This window comes from Anolis carolinensis, chromosome 3, assembly GCF_035594765.1.
Source record: "Anolis carolinensis isolate JA03-04 chromosome 3, rAnoCar3.1.pri, whole genome shotgun sequence".
Lineage (NCBI taxonomy): Eukaryota > Metazoa > Chordata > Lepidosauria > Squamata > Dactyloidae > Anolis > Anolis carolinensis.
Window position 1 is genome coordinate 253,494,658 of NC_085843.1, and position 16,980 is coordinate 253,511,637.

The 16,980-nt window shown below is 39.4% G+C and overlaps 1 protein-coding gene across 2 annotated transcripts in view; it reads left to right on the plus strand.

Moving 5' to 3' along the window:
* Positions 1-13,282, plus strand: part of grk7 (G protein-coupled receptor kinase 7) — a 45,633-nt gene extending 32,351 nt beyond the window's left edge. The window contains exons 1-2 of one of the 2 annotated variants that reach the window (XR_505874.3): positions 7,513-7,616; positions 11,829-11,920. Coding sequence is in view for 1 of the 2 variants with exons in the window: in XM_003218251.4 (XP_003218299.1) it covers positions 11,829-12,153 (325 nt within the window). In the remaining variant the exon portion in view is untranslated. Of the gene's footprint in view, positions 1-7,512; positions 7,617-11,828 lie in introns of those variants that run through there. The other variant, XM_003218251.4, reaches the window with a different exon arrangement.
* Positions 13,283-16,980: the final 3,698 nt, after the last annotated feature.

Consider the following 16,980-nt stretch of genomic DNA (forward strand, 5'->3'; position numbering starts at 1 on the left):
ACTAGGGATTAATGTCCCATTCTGAAAATGTGGGAAACTCTTGTTAAGGCATTATTTTAGAAAGTACAGCCTTAGGAATTTCATAAGTAGTGTCCTATTAGTACAGAAATAACACTTTAACTCGGGCTTCCCTGTGAGATACCATTAAAATGAGTTGTAGATAAGGGAAGATCTGGGCAACTAATTCCATGAATTTATAGTGTTCCCTCACTTATCGCGGGGGTTACATTCCAGGACCACCCACAATAAGTGAAAATCCGTGAAGGGGACATATATTTATTTTAATATTTATACCTTATTTTAGTAGTTAGGTGGCCTTTCTCTCCTTCGCAAGCCCGTTTTTCACTGTAATTGTTTTAGTTTGGTGAGGCAGGCAGCAAATTGGTAGAGAAGGTTGTAAACCTGCAACTCCCAGGATTCCCGGGGAGCCGGTGAAGCTTTTCTGGAAGAGGGGACGGGGTGAGAGCGCATGTGCGAAAGGCAGACGCCTCCGTGGCCTAGTCCTCTGTGAGTTGCTTTATGTTGTTTAATCGGTTAGTTTGATAGATAGATACCACTTTTGATTGGATAGCGTTAAGGTCCAAGGCATTCTGAGAGTGCCTTGGACTACAAAAAAAAAAACAAACCACAAAACAACGAGCGCGGAAAGCGAACTGCAAAGTAGCGAGGGAACACTGTACCAAGGAATCCTGCTGTAGTTCACTACAGTGGGCAGTGTACAGGTTTGCACTATCTTCCTTAGCTACCTCCATCTTTTGTAGGTTCCAGAATAAGTTCAGAAAGTTAGTAAAGCAAGTAAAGTCAGATGGAGAAGTCACTCCTCTCTGTTGTGGAACATCATAACAAGTTTTCCAGGATGCTGATCGTCAGCTAGCTTTGGAAATTTGTTTTTATGAATGCTCTTCATATTTTCTGCAGGGAGGCTTACTGCAATCTTTGGGTTAAGTCTCATCAGACTAGTAACTTGATTAGTCATAACTTTATAAGTTTGCCACAGGAGACACTTCTAATTTGAAGGGAAATTGAGCCGTTGTGCCCATTATACTTGTCTTGGGGATTCTCTCAAGGTACACTGATGACAGAGGAAATCTGGAGTTTATCCTCCCTCATTTCCATGCGTCAGGAGAACCACAGTGGCTTTTGCCTTTGTGGAAACCTACATCTGTAATTCTTGCTCCACTCAGGTTTTCGTTGGCCATATCAGGCTGACTGATATCTGGGTAAAGATTCGTCCTTGGTCAAAGTTGTGGTCTTTCTTGGCTCTCTATTCCATTTCATTCATGTTGAGCGTCTTCATTATTGCAAGAAGATAATTGGATAAGCTAAACCACATGCTGAAATGTAGTTTCGGGTGGGAAGTTTCCAGAAAGAGAGAAGGTATAATTACATCTATTCAAATCCAAGTATCATTGGATATGAAACTTTGTTGTGAATAATTTTATGTATGTGATCATCATATTTCATTCAGTATTGATCTGCTAATATTTGTGAAGAAGCTAAAATTAATCGCATTCATTTCATGATAAATGCACATCAGAAATATGCAGTATTAGGAAGTTTTATAGAGAAGCAAGCTATCATATCCTGCAAAAGGTCATATACATTGTGTGCAGGGAATAGTTACATCAAATATAGTAGGCCCTCAACTTCTGCAAGGGTTAAAGATGCAGGACCCTCATGGAAATAGGAAAAACACAAATTTTAAAATGCTGTTTTGTCTTGGAATTTCTGGGCCTTCCAGTACAACTCTATGATCAACATCAGAATTTGACCAGAGAATCACAGAAGGGGGGCTTCAAATGTTCTCTCTTCAAATGTAAAGAAATGTTCTCTCTAGGAATCACTAGATCGCCCAACATGAATGATCTAGTCATCTTCCAATATAGCTAAACTGGAGACCTCAAGATCCCCAGAGAGAACATATACATCAAATCCATGAATAATCAAATTTGCAAAAGTGACAGACACTTCAAAATGTGGAAAGCCAATTGTATTGAAGTGCTAGTGATTTGATTTTTCTGAAGTTCTTGGAATAAGGGTTCGTAACCTTGATTTCATAAGGTCTAGTGGGAGGATCACAATAGCATTATAGTTAAGAAGGATGGTCAAGATATGCAACCTCATACAATGACATCCTGTCCTGTTTCAGTGGGAGCATAACAGTATGTCCAAAAGATGAATTCCCCTCCCTCCCACCCACATCCCTTTCACAATATGAGTAAAGTCAACAAATTCTAGGACTGAAAATATAACAAATTCTGGTACTTCATGAAGGTTGTGCATTCTGCTTGAGGCACAAATGAGACAAGCAGTTTTTCTTGCTGCAATTATATCAATTAAAGAAACAACAGACTTTCATGTTTTGTCATTTCTGACTTCTTGCAATAAAAGATTGCATATATACAAATATAAAGCACAGCTAGCCCTGTCTGCACTTGCTCTTCAACACTAGAGATTGAAGGCAATGTGCCAGTGAGAGAGAGTCAGAAGCACAATGGTGTGGTCCTTGCCACTTCTCCGTCGGTTTCACAGTGCCCTCAACTGTCAGAGTGATTGGCAGGAGTGTATTGCACTGACATGCAGTCTGGATCATGCCTCGTTTATCCATCATTTTATATACATTTTATATGTAGGATGTGAGCATCCACAGATTTTGGTATCCTTGGGTGTGTGTGAGACCAATCCTTTGCAGCTATGGAGGGCTACCTGTACTAATACCTCAAATATGTTATCAGGTAAATATAACCAGTGTCTCTCCTTTAGACACTATCCATGTTTACTACAGAGTAGTCAAGTGTGATAGCTGAAGTCCTAAGCAAAGTTAAGAGGACATGAACTCTCTTGAACTGAGTGAGATCTACACATTAAATAATTTGTGCTGAACATCTTCAGTCCTAACGACACTTGCTTGTAAGTGCTTAGGGCTTATGGCCAAGTACATTTACACAGAAATACTCTGTTTATCTGTATAGGTAAAGGTTTTCCCCTGACATTAAGTCTAGTCGTGCCTGACTCTGGGGGTTGATGCTCATCTCCATTTCTAAGCCGAAGAGCTGGCATTGTCCATAGACACCTCCAAGGTCATGTGGCCGGCATGACTGCATGGAGGACTGTTACCTTCCCGCTGCAGCAGTACCTATTGATCTACTCACATTTACATCTTTTCAAACTGTTAGGTTGGCAGAAGCTGGAGCTGACAGCGGGCGCTCACTCAGCTCCTCAGATTCGAACCGCCGACCTTTCGGTCAGCAAGTTCAGAAGCTCAGCAGTTTAACCCACTGTGTCACCAGGGGCTCCATATAGAGAGAGATGAAAAGGGAGGGAGAGAGGGGGGGGTTGATGTTATTAATTGCTTTTGGGAATCCTGTGTAAGTATTAATGTTACCATTCAGATGCACATTTAACTCCATTGAATTGTGGACATGATTATGATAACCAATATTGCTGTGAAATTCTCTGTGACTAGTGGGATAATAGTTTCCAAACTTTAGAAAACAAACCAAATTTAGTTTTAATGTCAAAATATATATAAGTAAGGTAAAGTAAAGGTCAATTTCATGCTTTGTTGGGCAAAAGACCCCAACAAAGATTAAAACAGAAAATAGAAAACATAAAATAAAATAATAAAAAGCAAACTCCAGGAAATTGTGTCAGGAAGAGCCATATGTAAATGACTAAATGTTTAAAGACAAAATTACAAAGACAGGAGTTAGAATAAAAAAGCAAGTCCCCTTCTACACTGGCATATAATCCAGATTATTAAAGTACATAATCCACATTATCTGCTTTGAACATAAGAGTCCATATTGCCTTATTATCCAGTTCAAAACAGATAATCTAGATTTTATATGGCAGCGTCGAAGATGCCCAAGAGGATGGTCTTCAACATTTGTCTAAATAGAGTAGTGGTTCCCAACCTGTGGTCTATGGACCACCAGTAGTGCCCAACAACTAAAATATGGTTCGCAGCCTCACCGTTACTACATCATTGCAACGAGAGCGACTGGTCTCCCAAAACCCTCTTATAGTGCCGAGACAACAGGGATGTTAGGAGGGGAGAGGTTGACTACCCACAAAAGACGCAAGCCTCCTGACTGCTGCTTCTCCTCCTTCCTCCCCCTGAGTGGAGCTGTTCCATGTGGCACCTGGAAGCGGGGGTGCCTTGGTGTCTTTGTTTTTAGGCCTGTTCCTGGCGTTATATGGAGTGTTGAGTCAGAAAATTGCATTGGATATACCACATCAGCTCTCTAGATTATTAAATACGTTTTTCTGTGGGTGAGCAAATAGTGTCTACTGGATGGCACATGTTCTGTATCAGAAACTAGAGCTGATGCGGTCTATCCAATGCAATTTTCTGAATCAGCATCCCAGATAACCAAACCGAATCTAAAGTTGACCAAAAACTGATTTGTAACCCTTTTGGTACTAATGTTGGAGAGTGGTTCCTGGTCAAAAAAGGTTGGGAAACACTGGACTAGAGTGAGGGAGCTGAAGAAGTCTCCATGGCCAAAGCAGAAAGAACTAGGTACCTTTGTTCTTTTAAGTTTTGTATCCTTATATTTTTCTGCTTTTTCATATAATCTATCCTTTAACCACACCCTAAATTTCACATGTGGAAAATTGTTTCAATTAGTCAACAGACTAAAGGGCAGATAAACAGTTGCATGCATTTCTCTTCCTGATCGCGTACCATCCTGCTCCAGCTTGCTGAATGTTTTATTAACCTCTGAGGCATCAGAATTGCCTTGTAACAATTATTTATGCAGATGTTTTTCCTGCTGCTGTTGATTTTCTCAGACATGCTGCTTTAGCATTTTTGAAGTGATTATACTTCTAAGTGACTGTAATGAGGATTCTCTTCTCTGCCTCCACACTCCCTCAGCAATGGAGCAATAAATTTGCTATCCTATTTTCTCAAAGGCAATGGATAGAGCTGCAGAGACAAGGAAGAGCTTGAACATAGGCACTAAGAAAAGATATATGTTCAAAACATAAAACCCTAGTCTTTGCGAACCTTAACCTATAGATGGGATGGAATGGAGCCCCTGGTGGCGCAGTGGATTAAACCACTGAGCTGCTGAACTTGCTGGCTGAAAGGTTGGCAGTTCAAATCCAGGGAGTGGGATGAGCTCCCACTGTTAGCTCCAGCTTCTATCAAACTAGCAGTTTGAAAACATGCAAATGTGAGTAGATCAATAGGTACCGTTCCGGTGGGAAGGCAACGGCGCTCCATGAAGTGATGTCGGCCACATGACCTTGGAGGTGTCTGCAGAGATAAGCACCAACCCCCAGAGTTGGACACGACTAGACTTAATGTCAGGGGAAAACCTTTACCTTTTATAGATGGAATGTGTAAGCATTAGAGAGAACTAATACCAGAATTCATAAATTACATGTTTGTTGGTTTTCTTCTTTTATTCCATGCACAATGTGTATGTTAGAAATATTAAGAGCAGGAGGAATGCCAACTATTGTGTACCGAAGACAGCGGAAAGGCTGTCTGTGCCTATTACGCGGGTGATATTGTACAAGAACAGCTCATCCTTATGTAAAGATTACCTAAAAGATTTTGCTGAGGTCATTGAGACCTTGAGTTATCTGTTTAAGTACCTGTTACATAAGTTAAAGCCTCACAGGCAGCTTTAATTTGCACACCTGACCCTTAAAAAATGTTCTGTTAGTGATCAGGAATCAGGCACATCAAAAGAGTCAGGGTCACAACAGATTAACTATTTCATCTCTTGGGCCCAACCCACGTGGGATTTCTGTAAACGTCTTTTGACTTCTTGCCAGGCAAAGAGAAATACCCCAGTAAAGAAAAAAATAAAAGAAAACCACTTCAGCTGGTCAGTTTCCCCATGGATGTGATACATGTATGCACAGCATAACACAACAACAAACTGTAAACCCAGCAAAATAAACACATTAAAGTATAGAACAACCAGAAACACTTTATCAAATAATGACTTGAAAGCACAGATGAAATCCTGTACATTAAACATTTACCACTTGAAGCAAAGCAGCAAAAATTAGGCCCAACAAATTGTTAGAAGAAAACATACCAACTGAGGCAATTACTTTAAGCATCTCACCTCTAGTAGATGGCAGCATTAATTCTACTAAAAACGTGTAGACACAAATGTAGAAGGTGGTGTTCCCTAAGAGAAATTTAGTTCAGTGTGGTTGCTCAGGAAAAAAGTAAGGAAATATGTGTGGTGTTTTCTTTTTATTACATCATCATAAAGGACACTTTAGAGAAACATGAGGACAAATATAGATCTCTAATCATCACTAAAAAACAACAAATTGTGAGTTGTTTAATTTGTTGTTGTTATAATTTTACTGCTTTTCAGTGTAAATGGGGATTTGATGGCATTAGAGTAGGGAGATATGCATTCGGATATGGACTCAGCCAAGAAGCTAGCTCACTAAGTCGTAATTGGCAAGCTATTCTATTACCTCAGAGCATTGTTGTGAAGATTTGCATCGTCTTTAGCCACATGTGCATCATTCTGAATACTCGGTCTCACAGAGAGTGCAAATGCAAGAATGATGCTTGGTCAGAGATCTGTCTGCTGCTAGACAGAAGAATTGCACATTGAGTGGGATATGGTTTATGAGACTGCCGATAAATTAGAGCTTGGAATATTGCTTTTTAAAATCAACTAGGAGGTTGGACTGGATGGCCCTTGTGGTCTCTTCTAATTCTATAATTCTATGACGTGCCTTTTATTATATAAAGTAAAGATAAAGGTTTTCCCCTGACATTAAGTCTAGTTGTGTTCGACTCTGGGGGTCGGCGCTCATCTCCATTTCTAAGCTGAAGAGCTGGCATTGTTTGACTGCATGCAATGGTACCTATTGATCTACTCACATTTGCATGTTTTTGAACTGCTAGGTTGGCAGAAGCTGGGGCTAACAGGGGGAGCTCACCCTGCTCTCTGAACTGACCTTTCAGTCAGCACGTTAAGCAGCTCAGAGGTTTAACCTGCTGTGCCACCGAAGGCTCCTCTTTATTATATAGATTACTCAAAACATCAGGACAGAAAAGTAACATGATGTGATACTGTTACTAACAAACACTATTAAAGTTACTATTGTTCCATTGAAAAAAGAAAATTTAACACATATACTCACTTGACTTGGCACCAGCAATCCCACCTTTCTTCCCATAGAGCTGGAATGTTTGTCTCTGAAGAAAGAAAAGGCTGGCGAGCTATCTTTTTTTAAAGTATTTGTTTAATTTCCACTAACCTGAGTATATCATGCAGCTCAGATTGTCACATATCTTCTCATCCCTCATTAGTGGTTTTCTCTAGCTTATCCATATTATGGGTTGCAGCATGAGGCAGCCTCTGCACAACTATTCCTCCTCTTCAGCTCCTCTCATGTAGACCGAGTAAAAGCAAATAGCCATTAACAAGCAACAAACACCTGCCACTATTGCTTTAAAAAGTAGTGAATTACACCTGTAATTGTTTCCAGGGCAGGGTGGATAACATGGATTTTCCAACAAGCATTAGAGAATGATTAGTCCCTAGTTTATAAATGCCCAGTTCCTTGGTTGCCAGATAGTACCCTGTTCTCTGCGCTTCATCCAATTCCCCGGCGCTATGGTATGCTGTTTGCACTATCCCAGGCCGGTCTTTTACAGCCTGGTCACACCCGCTTTAGTTAATTTTGGCCATTGGTTTTTGGAGAACATTGTCTGATGGAGCTTCAACGTTGCTGTTTTATACTTTATGTTTTAATTGTGTTTTTATCTGGTCTGTTGTATTTTATGATGTTCTTATTTTAATGGTTGGGGTTTTTTTTTGTTTCAATTGATCATTTTTGTTTTTATGTCTTGTGGACATTTTGTCCCATATGTAAGTCACCCCGAGTCTCTTCAGGGAGATGGTGTCAGGGTATAAGAAAACAGTTATTATTATTATCCAGAGAAAATCATGTTTTTGTCTACATATAGACAAATCTGGTAGCAATTTCAACTGCCAGATCCTTTTGAAGGACCTGTTGTTGAACAACTGTACACACCTGGAATTGGTTGGCATGGAGAAACTGGAAGTGGAGGGCAGAATACTTTAACTGGGAAGAGTATTTCCTGAAACAAGGTGTGAAGGAAGAGTGAAATCACCCTTCTCAGAAGCTTCCAGTGGCATTGTTTTCCTCTAAAACACGGGGTCTGTTTACTCTTGTTTCAGAGGGGAAATGTAGGATTTTTTTCACCTCCATGTTGTTGACATTTAGCAGCAGGGGCTCCAATGACTGCAAAAATGTCAGCAGGATACACACGGTTCATGCACCATGAGTTCTGAGACCTGCTTTGGTCCCACTTAAAGTAGGCTGAAAAGGTTATGACATTAATGGGCCCATGTGTGGCTGATTCTGCTTGATGAAATTTAACATTTTCAAAAGAATCTCAGTTTTAAAGATAGTCATAGCAGGTCAGGAATGAGGGATTCATAGCTCCTTTGTTTGAGGTGGGTTACACATTCATAATTACTGGAATTGTTATATTTTCTGGAACAGATGGGGGACCACAGGTTTTCCACCCCTGGAATCAATAATCTTCCTATAGCCGCATGAGTATAAAATGTTAACAGAAGGAAATATTATATTGACCATTAAAAAGTAGCATAGAAATGCATTAGAACCCTAAGGTGTATCAGGTTTACTAAATGAAGGTACAGTGTTCCCTCAGTACTTCGCGGTTTGCTTTTTGCGAATTTGCTGTTTCGCGGTTTTTCAATAGACTCTAAAATAATACTATAAATCATTAAAAAATTACAGTTTATAGCCTAAGGAAGGGAGGAAGGAGAAGCTTAGGGAGAGAAAAGGATCCCAAGCAGCAACGGGAGGAGAAGGAGGCAATTTATCAACACACAATTGGTTGATAAAAATAGTGTATAACTACTAAAATAATGTATAAATATATAGCATCCCTACTTTGCGGATTTTCACTTATTGCAGGTGTCCTGGAACCTAACCCTCGCAATAAGTGAGGGAACTGTATCTTTATTATTGCTAATCTGTCCAATGGTAAGATCCAAGTGGCATGTCTGCCATTTTGCCGAACTTGTATCAGTAATGCTTTTAGTACAACTACAAAAACAAATATTGAGCGGATACTTGTGGAAGACTAGATGGAATCTAATTGTGAGCTTGATCTATGTGCCTATCAGTTCTCAAGCAGTCTTATTACTCCACACCAAGTGGAGCTCTGTCCATGATCCTGTGAAGTGTGTGTCCACCCCACAGGATGACTATGGTTAAACTATGGCTACACTTCTCTATTGTTTGCTACTAAAATGGACGCAGTGGCCTACGGTAAGAGTTGTGCCTGCTCAAAAAGGCCTGGAGATGGTGCTAAAATGTCAGTTTCTCAAGGAAGCGTAGGCGATGGCTATGGAGCTTATTTCAAATGTTCCTCCCTCCCACAGCCTGCTGGCACTGAACTCAGCAGGAAGCAGCAGGTCCATGTCTAAAAGGGTTTATGAGGATTATATGGTGCAAGAAGTTTATGAGGTGCAAGCAGTAAATGATGTCAGGATTTCATAACCCTGCACCTGCCGCTTATCTAGATGCTTTTATCATTTGGACAGCAGTCACTCACCACCTTTGATAGAGATTTGCAAGCTTTCTTACTTTAACCTTCCTCAACAGAATTGTGTTCAGAGAAAGTTGTGTTGTATAATGTTACAGAATTGCATGTTTTGATGTGTATATAATACTTATTTTCTCTGTAAGCAAATCTACACTGCCATATAATGTTGTTTGAATTGTATTATATGGTCAGTGGAGATCCATATAATGCAGTTCAAACTGCATTATATGGTTCTACACTACCATATACAGTGTCACCTCGCTACTTTGCAGTTCGCTTTTTGCGGATTCGCTGTTTCGTGGTTTTTCAATACATTCTAAAAATATATTATAAATCATAAAAAATTACACATTCTCAAAAACATCAAAACATCCAGGCGTCTCCTGGGCAACGTCCTTGCAGACGGCCAATTCTCTCACACCAGAAGCGACTCAGGTTGCTCCTGAAACACAAAAAAAAACAAACCACAATTTACAGCCTAAGGAAGGGAGGAAGGAGAAGCTGAAGAGAGAGAAAAGGAGCCCAAGCAGCAACGGGAGGAGAAGGAGGCAATTTATCAACACACGATTGGTTGATAAAAACTTAAAATAGTGTATAACTAATAAAATAATGTATAATATATAGCGTCCCTACTTTGGGGATTTTCACTTATTGTGGGTGGAACCTAACCCCCGCGATAAGTGAGGGGACACTGTAATGCAATTCAAACAACATTATATAGTAGTGTAGATCCAGCCCAGGTTGTTTGTAATTAAATTCGAATGATCTAATATAATGGCCATTTTATATTTGTAATATATGCTTGCTCAATACAAGAATTCTTTCTGATGTAAAATAAAATCAAAACATAATGAAAAGCTTAGTGAACTGAGTCATATCAAAAAGATGTTTTATGGAATGATTCTTGTTTACATGCAAGGCTTCGTCTTTCCACATTTTTACTGACACATATTATTCTGACTCTCCCCTATAAATCTAACCTGAAATTACGAGAATCGTTATTTACTTCATATGATATAATGCTTCTTCGACATTAGCTCATTTACTGTCTTTATGATAAATATATTTTTATTCAGCTTGGAAATTACTAGTGCCAAGTAATTAGTACTTAAAATCCAGCAAGGATGCTATACTTATATTAAAGCTATAATGCATTCTATCTGTGGTATAACTATAATATTTTAGTTATTTAAAGGCTTCAGGTTTGTAGGTCCATTAAATGGGGAATATCAGATGATTCTAGATCTTCCTTGTGCTGCTTTGCCTTTTGATTGTGGCTGTGGAAGCAAGGATAGGATCAATGGGAAAATAATCTGTTTTGAACCACAGGTTAGCTTTGTAGTCTTCCAGAAACATTAACTTTAAAAGTTTCTGTTTTTGTTAGTTTTTATAAAATTGATGTTTCTCTTTTAAACTATAATTGTAGTTAACTAAAATGGAAGAAGGGGCTGGAACTCAAAGAGTAACTAATTAGTTTATAAAAAGGAAGATGCCAAGATTTATTGTATTCTGATCTGGTTCACTAAGAATTAGTTGAAGACTGGAGTCCCTGGTGGCAATGTGTCTGCTAACCGAAAGGTCGGTGGTTCAAATCCGGGAAGTGGGGTGAGCTCCCTTCTGTCAGCTCCAACTTCTCATGCGGTGACATGAGAGAAGCCTCTCACAGGATGATAAAATATCAAATATCTGGGTGTCCCTTGAGCAATGTCCTTGCAGACAGCTAATTCTCCCACTCCAGAAGTGACTTGCAGTTTCTAAAGTTGCTCCTGACACACACAAAAAAGTTGAAGACTCAGGTAAAACTCTCTTTCATAATAATTACTTTGTCGTTTTGAGTTTGGGCAGCAGGATTTTGATTTAACTACTCAGAATTTTAACTTTAGCGAAAATATTGTGGTGATGCTCACATTTCCAGAACATGATTTCAGTGAAACCAGTGGGACTTGACTTGCAAATAAACATGCTTCAGATGGGGGTTTTGGTCTGAGCTAAACTTTGTATATAAAGTAAAAAGTATTTTGACCATTAATGTTGATCATTCATAAAACATAAAGAAAAGCAAAAAAATAAAAATAAAAAATAAAGACAAATAAAGCTATCATATGTTTGATCACTTCTCTCTGGCCCCACCAGTAAATTTATCTGAAATCTCTGCCTATTTGAGGCTAAATTTGTGATTCAGGACTAGCCTTCTCTTGTCTTACTGTCTCTTCCTTTATTTCAGGAGCAACGATGACGATCCCAGGAAACATCCATTCTTCAAGTCAATAAATTTCCACCGGCTTGAGGCAGGCCTTATAGATCCGCCCTTTGTGCCAGATCCATCCGTTGTCTATGCCAAAGATGTTGCAGACATTGCTGATTTCTCTGAAGTGCGAGGAATTGAATTTGACGACAAAGACAAGAAATTCTTCAAGAAATTTGCCACAGGTGCTGTCCCCATACCTTGGCAGGAAGAAGTGATTGAAACAGGATTGTTTGATGAACTCAATAATCCCCACAGAGTAGTTGGAGTTGAGAGTAAATCTGGAGTTTGTGTGTTGTTATAAATATTACTTGTTCAGGAATGTAAAAGGTGGAAATGCACTGCTGAACCTTCCACAATTTCAAAGTCCCAAAGATGTGTTAGCAAACCCATAAAGGCAAGCTGAATAAAGTTTTCTTCTGTATTGGTATTTTGCTGGAAACTGTGCAAAAATTCTGTGTTTGCTTACAGCAGCAAGAAGATTTAACAGCCCATGGTGGTTTCCGGCGACAATGTTAGGGGTGGGAATCACCCATTTCAGTTTGATATTTCCTTGGGTTTTGCCATTGCTTTGTGGGCGTTTACAAATTCTTTGTAAAAAGGGCTCATGAGGAACACAATATTATTTTTATTTAGGAAATTCAGGGTATTGATATAGGATAATCTTTATTGATTATGCTACTCCATATATTAAACAGAAATATAAATGTCTCAAGATTCTTTAATTTCGTCCTCCAATCAGATTTTCTGATAGCATTTTTTCATATTGATGAAAGCTGTAGTTTAAATTAAATTACAAATGAATCATGCCACTTCGTAACTGGTCTTTCAGAGAATTAATGTAAATGCAACAGGAATGTTTATTCAGTCAGCAATACAATCTTTTAACCATTTTTACAAGTGCTTTTAATGTTGAAAAAGTGTACATATATGTCTATGGTTGTACTGGTTCTTGTACAAAACTTTGTTCATGTCTCACTTCGAGATTATTATTTTTTTTATTCTGAAATTAGTTTGCTTAATCCATCAAACATGTGATAAGAATTGAGTGATATTTACCACTCTTAAATGATTTTAAAAAACCTAACACTATTGGAAAGCAAATGTTTGAAGTTATATTTCTAGGTCAAGTGTTTGGAGGCAATTTATTCAATGGCTAGTTTTCTCAGTCTGTTCTCAAAACTTGTGTTCAGAAATCTTACAGAACTGAAAATACTTAAAAGCCAGAAACATCTGAACACAGAGAGAAGCTTTTTCTGGAAAAAAATCATGGTCATTTCTATTAATATGATTCAAATAGATGAAAACAGAGGCCAAGTGTTCACCAATATGTTTAAAGATTTGAATGACCTAATATAGTAGCTATTTTATTTTTGTAATATATGCTTGCAAGAACTCTTTCTGATGTAAAATAAAATCAAAACATAATATAATTTACAATCTTGAATCTCTGTTACTCCAAGGATCTGTGTCGCTGCCATTTAACGGTGTTGGTTCCAAGTCATATCAAATTCTGAATTGCATTTACTAAAATGATCCAAATAATTACAGCTATTTTAGACATAGTTCACTTCAATTTTTCATGTAAGCTATGTAGGTATTTTTTTATTATTTATTAAATGTCTTCATCTCATTCTTATTTTTCACACTTAGTAGTATAGGAAACCCCTGCTTCAGATTGAGTTTTTTTTTATGTCAGGAGCGACTTGAGAAACGGCAAGTCACTTCTGGTGTGAGAGAACTGGCCCTCTGCAAGGACATTGCCCAGAGGATGCCCAGATGTTTGATTTTTTTACCATCCTGTGGGAGGCTTCCCTCATGTTCCCGCATGGGGAGCTAGAGCTGACATATGGGAGCTCACCCCACTCCCTGGATTCGAACCACTGACCTTTCAGTTGGTGGTTCAGCCAGCACAAGGGTTTAGCCCATTGTGCAACCAGGAACTTCTTCAGATGGAGTGAAGAGAGGAAATAGATACAAGCCTGGCCAAGGGCAAAGGTTTTATCTTTCTGTAGATTCATTTAGCTGAAATTAAATAAACCAGAAATGTTAGCACAAAATGATTTTGTGTGACTGTTAGAATTGTGAGGGCTACAATTACATAGGCACAACAATTCAGGCCTATATTAAAACCACAAGAAAACTGCTTATTAAGATAGAACAAGAGTGAACTGTACTATGCTAAATTGTATGCTTTACCTAGTATCCTGGGAAGTTGTTCTAGGCTAAACTTAAATTTGTCTCAGAAGCAAGCATCACATTGGTTCTTCTGAACATCCTTTCAAGCTTCCACACAAATGACTCCAATATCTCTTTATAGGTAGACAGTCAAGAAAGACTTTACTCCAAACGGTAATGGTGCCTTGCGGAATAGGAGTGGTAGCAGGCGGATGAAGGGGGATATTTCACACTTCCAGCTTCCCAAGCTTCCAAAATTGTTTCGAGAGATCATTGAGAAATTCTGTGCGACTAGGAGAAGTGGACAGTGGAAGTAATTGTTTCTGAGTAAAGAAGTGAAACTTGCTGGTTCACTATGATCCAAAGCTTTGCACTGCTGGAAATGGATATTATAACAGAACTAGAAGAGATTCAAGAAAGGAAATAATCCATAGCTAAACATCCTTGAGAAGTGGCCATGCAACCTCTGTTTAAAAGCCATCGATATGTACCCCATCATAAATGTGGCTTAATAATAATTAACATTTAAAACACAGTAACAATATAAAGCCATGTAGAAGGGAAATGAAATAGTAGACTGAGGACCGCTTCCTAAAGGGCTAAAACAGTCCTGTTTTGCTGCTTTTGGCCGAGCCTGGACGGGAACTGCTGAGCGTCATCAGACGATGCTCAGCAGACCCCACTCATATTCCTCCCAAAGTGGAGGCCACCACCACGGGGAGGAAAGTATATTCTGGGCTACCCACACTCCTCCCTTTTTCCCTGTATGATGGGGAAAAGGGAGGCAGAGCAACGCGTGTTGGCGTGTGTTGCCACCCTTTCTCCCATCTGATGGGAACACACTTTGTCCTCGTCATATAATGGGGGGAAGAGGGAGGGTACGTGGGACACCACAAGCCGCCCTGTGTACCTTGCCTTTTGTCAGCTACTGCTGGTGAAACGGCACAGCCTAAAAGGGCTGTGTGAAGAGGTCCTATGTCTTATTTTGAAATAAATTTTGGCTTATTCTATAAAATAGAATCATTAAAAGAAACCTTGTTTATACTTGACTTTTGGAATTAATTTGTAGACTAGCAGTGACACTGAGCATACTTAGCTAAGTAGCTGATGTAGAATTGCAGCCCAAATTAGTAAATTATCCTTTACAATATATCCTCAAATGTGTAATATTTATATAATGCAAGAAACTAATCTATCCTTTGGTAGGTTAGGCTATCACTGACTTCTAGTTATGACGGCTATGTTTTGCCTCCAGTAGCAGAGGTGGCATATCTCTTAAGGTAAAGGTAAAGGTTTTCCCCTGACGTTAAGTCCAGACATGTCTGACTCTGGACGTTGGTGCTCATCTCCATTTCTAAGCTGAAGAGCCGGCGTTGTCCGTAGACACCTCCAAGGTCATGTGGCCGGCATGACTGCATGGAGCGCCGTTACCTTCCCGCCAGAGCGGTACCTATTGATCTACTCACATTGGCATGTTTTCGAACTGCTAGTTGGCAGGAGCTGGAGTTAACAGCGGCCGCTCACGCTGCTCCCGGGGCTTGAACCTGGGACCTTTCGGTCTGCAGCTCAGTGCTTTAACGCACTTCGACACCGGGGCTCATATCTCTTAAGGAACAGTTATTTGGAAATTTGCTATTGTGCTCACAGCCTGCTAGTGGGTTTTCATAGGCATTTGGTTGCCCACTGTATGAATACAATTCTAGATTAGAGTTTTTGTCAGATTCAACTGGTTCCTCTTATGTTCATCATCGAACAACTAATACAAACAGCCACCAACAATTAGGGTCATGCAAAAACTTTCTTCTTGCATTTCTAGTCAGATAACTCATTGCTTTCTTATTTGCTCCTACCAAAAGCTGCCCATCATGCCCAATGCTGTCATGCCACATTCGTTTCAGATGCTGTGATAAATGTGAGGAGAAGTGAGCCATTGTGAGCTGGGGAGAAACATGGGGTGCATCTACACCAGGCATGGGCAAATTTCGGCCCTCCAGGTGTTTTGGACTTCAACTTCCACAATTCCTAACAGCCAGTAGGTCCAAAACACCTGGAGGGCCAAAGTTTGCCCATGCCTGATCTACACTATAGAATGAATGTAATTTAATGCCACTTTAACTGCCATTAGGCCAATACTATGGAATCGTGGGCGTTATAGTTTTACAAGGTCTTTAGCCTTTTCTGTCAAAGGCAGTTGATGCCTCACCAAGGTACACATCCCATTATTCCATAGTATTAAGCTATGCAGTTAAGGTGGTATCAAACTGCATTAATTCTACAGTGTAGATTCACCCAGGGTTACTATTTGTCATGTGAATCAATTCTACTGTCCATAATGGCCTATATCTTGTTCTTAATCCTAACTAAATTCCATTTTCAGTGAATTTTACCTATTGATTGAATTAAAGGTAAAGGTAAAAGTTTCCCCTGACGTTAAGTCCAGTCATGTCTGACTGCATGGAGCGCCGTTACCTTCCCACCGGAGCGGTACCTATTGATCTACTCACATTGGCATGTTTTCGAACTGCTAGGTGGGCAGGAGCTGGAGCTAACAGCGGCCGCTCACGCTGCTCCTGGGGTTTGAACCTGGGACCTTTCGGTCTGCAAGTTCAGCAGCTCAGCGCTTTAATGCACTTCGCCACTGGGGCTCCTTATAATTGATTGAATTAGTCTACTCTTAAATTTGAGTAACCAAATGCTAGCCGATTTGCGCTTTTGTTTGTTTGTTAAATGCAAAAAAGGCTCTTCAGTTAAAATAAAATTACTTTCAATTATCATTTTAAAGTTTTTTTTTTTAAAAAAAATTATGATATCTTTTACTCTCACCTTCTTTGATAAAAACAAGTTTGGATTTCAGCCCACTTCATTTTGTGGGAGTGACAATTTTCAGTCCTGAAGACAACACTGTGAAGCCTTCATCACTAACACCACTGTGAGTATTCTTTTTTATTATTAT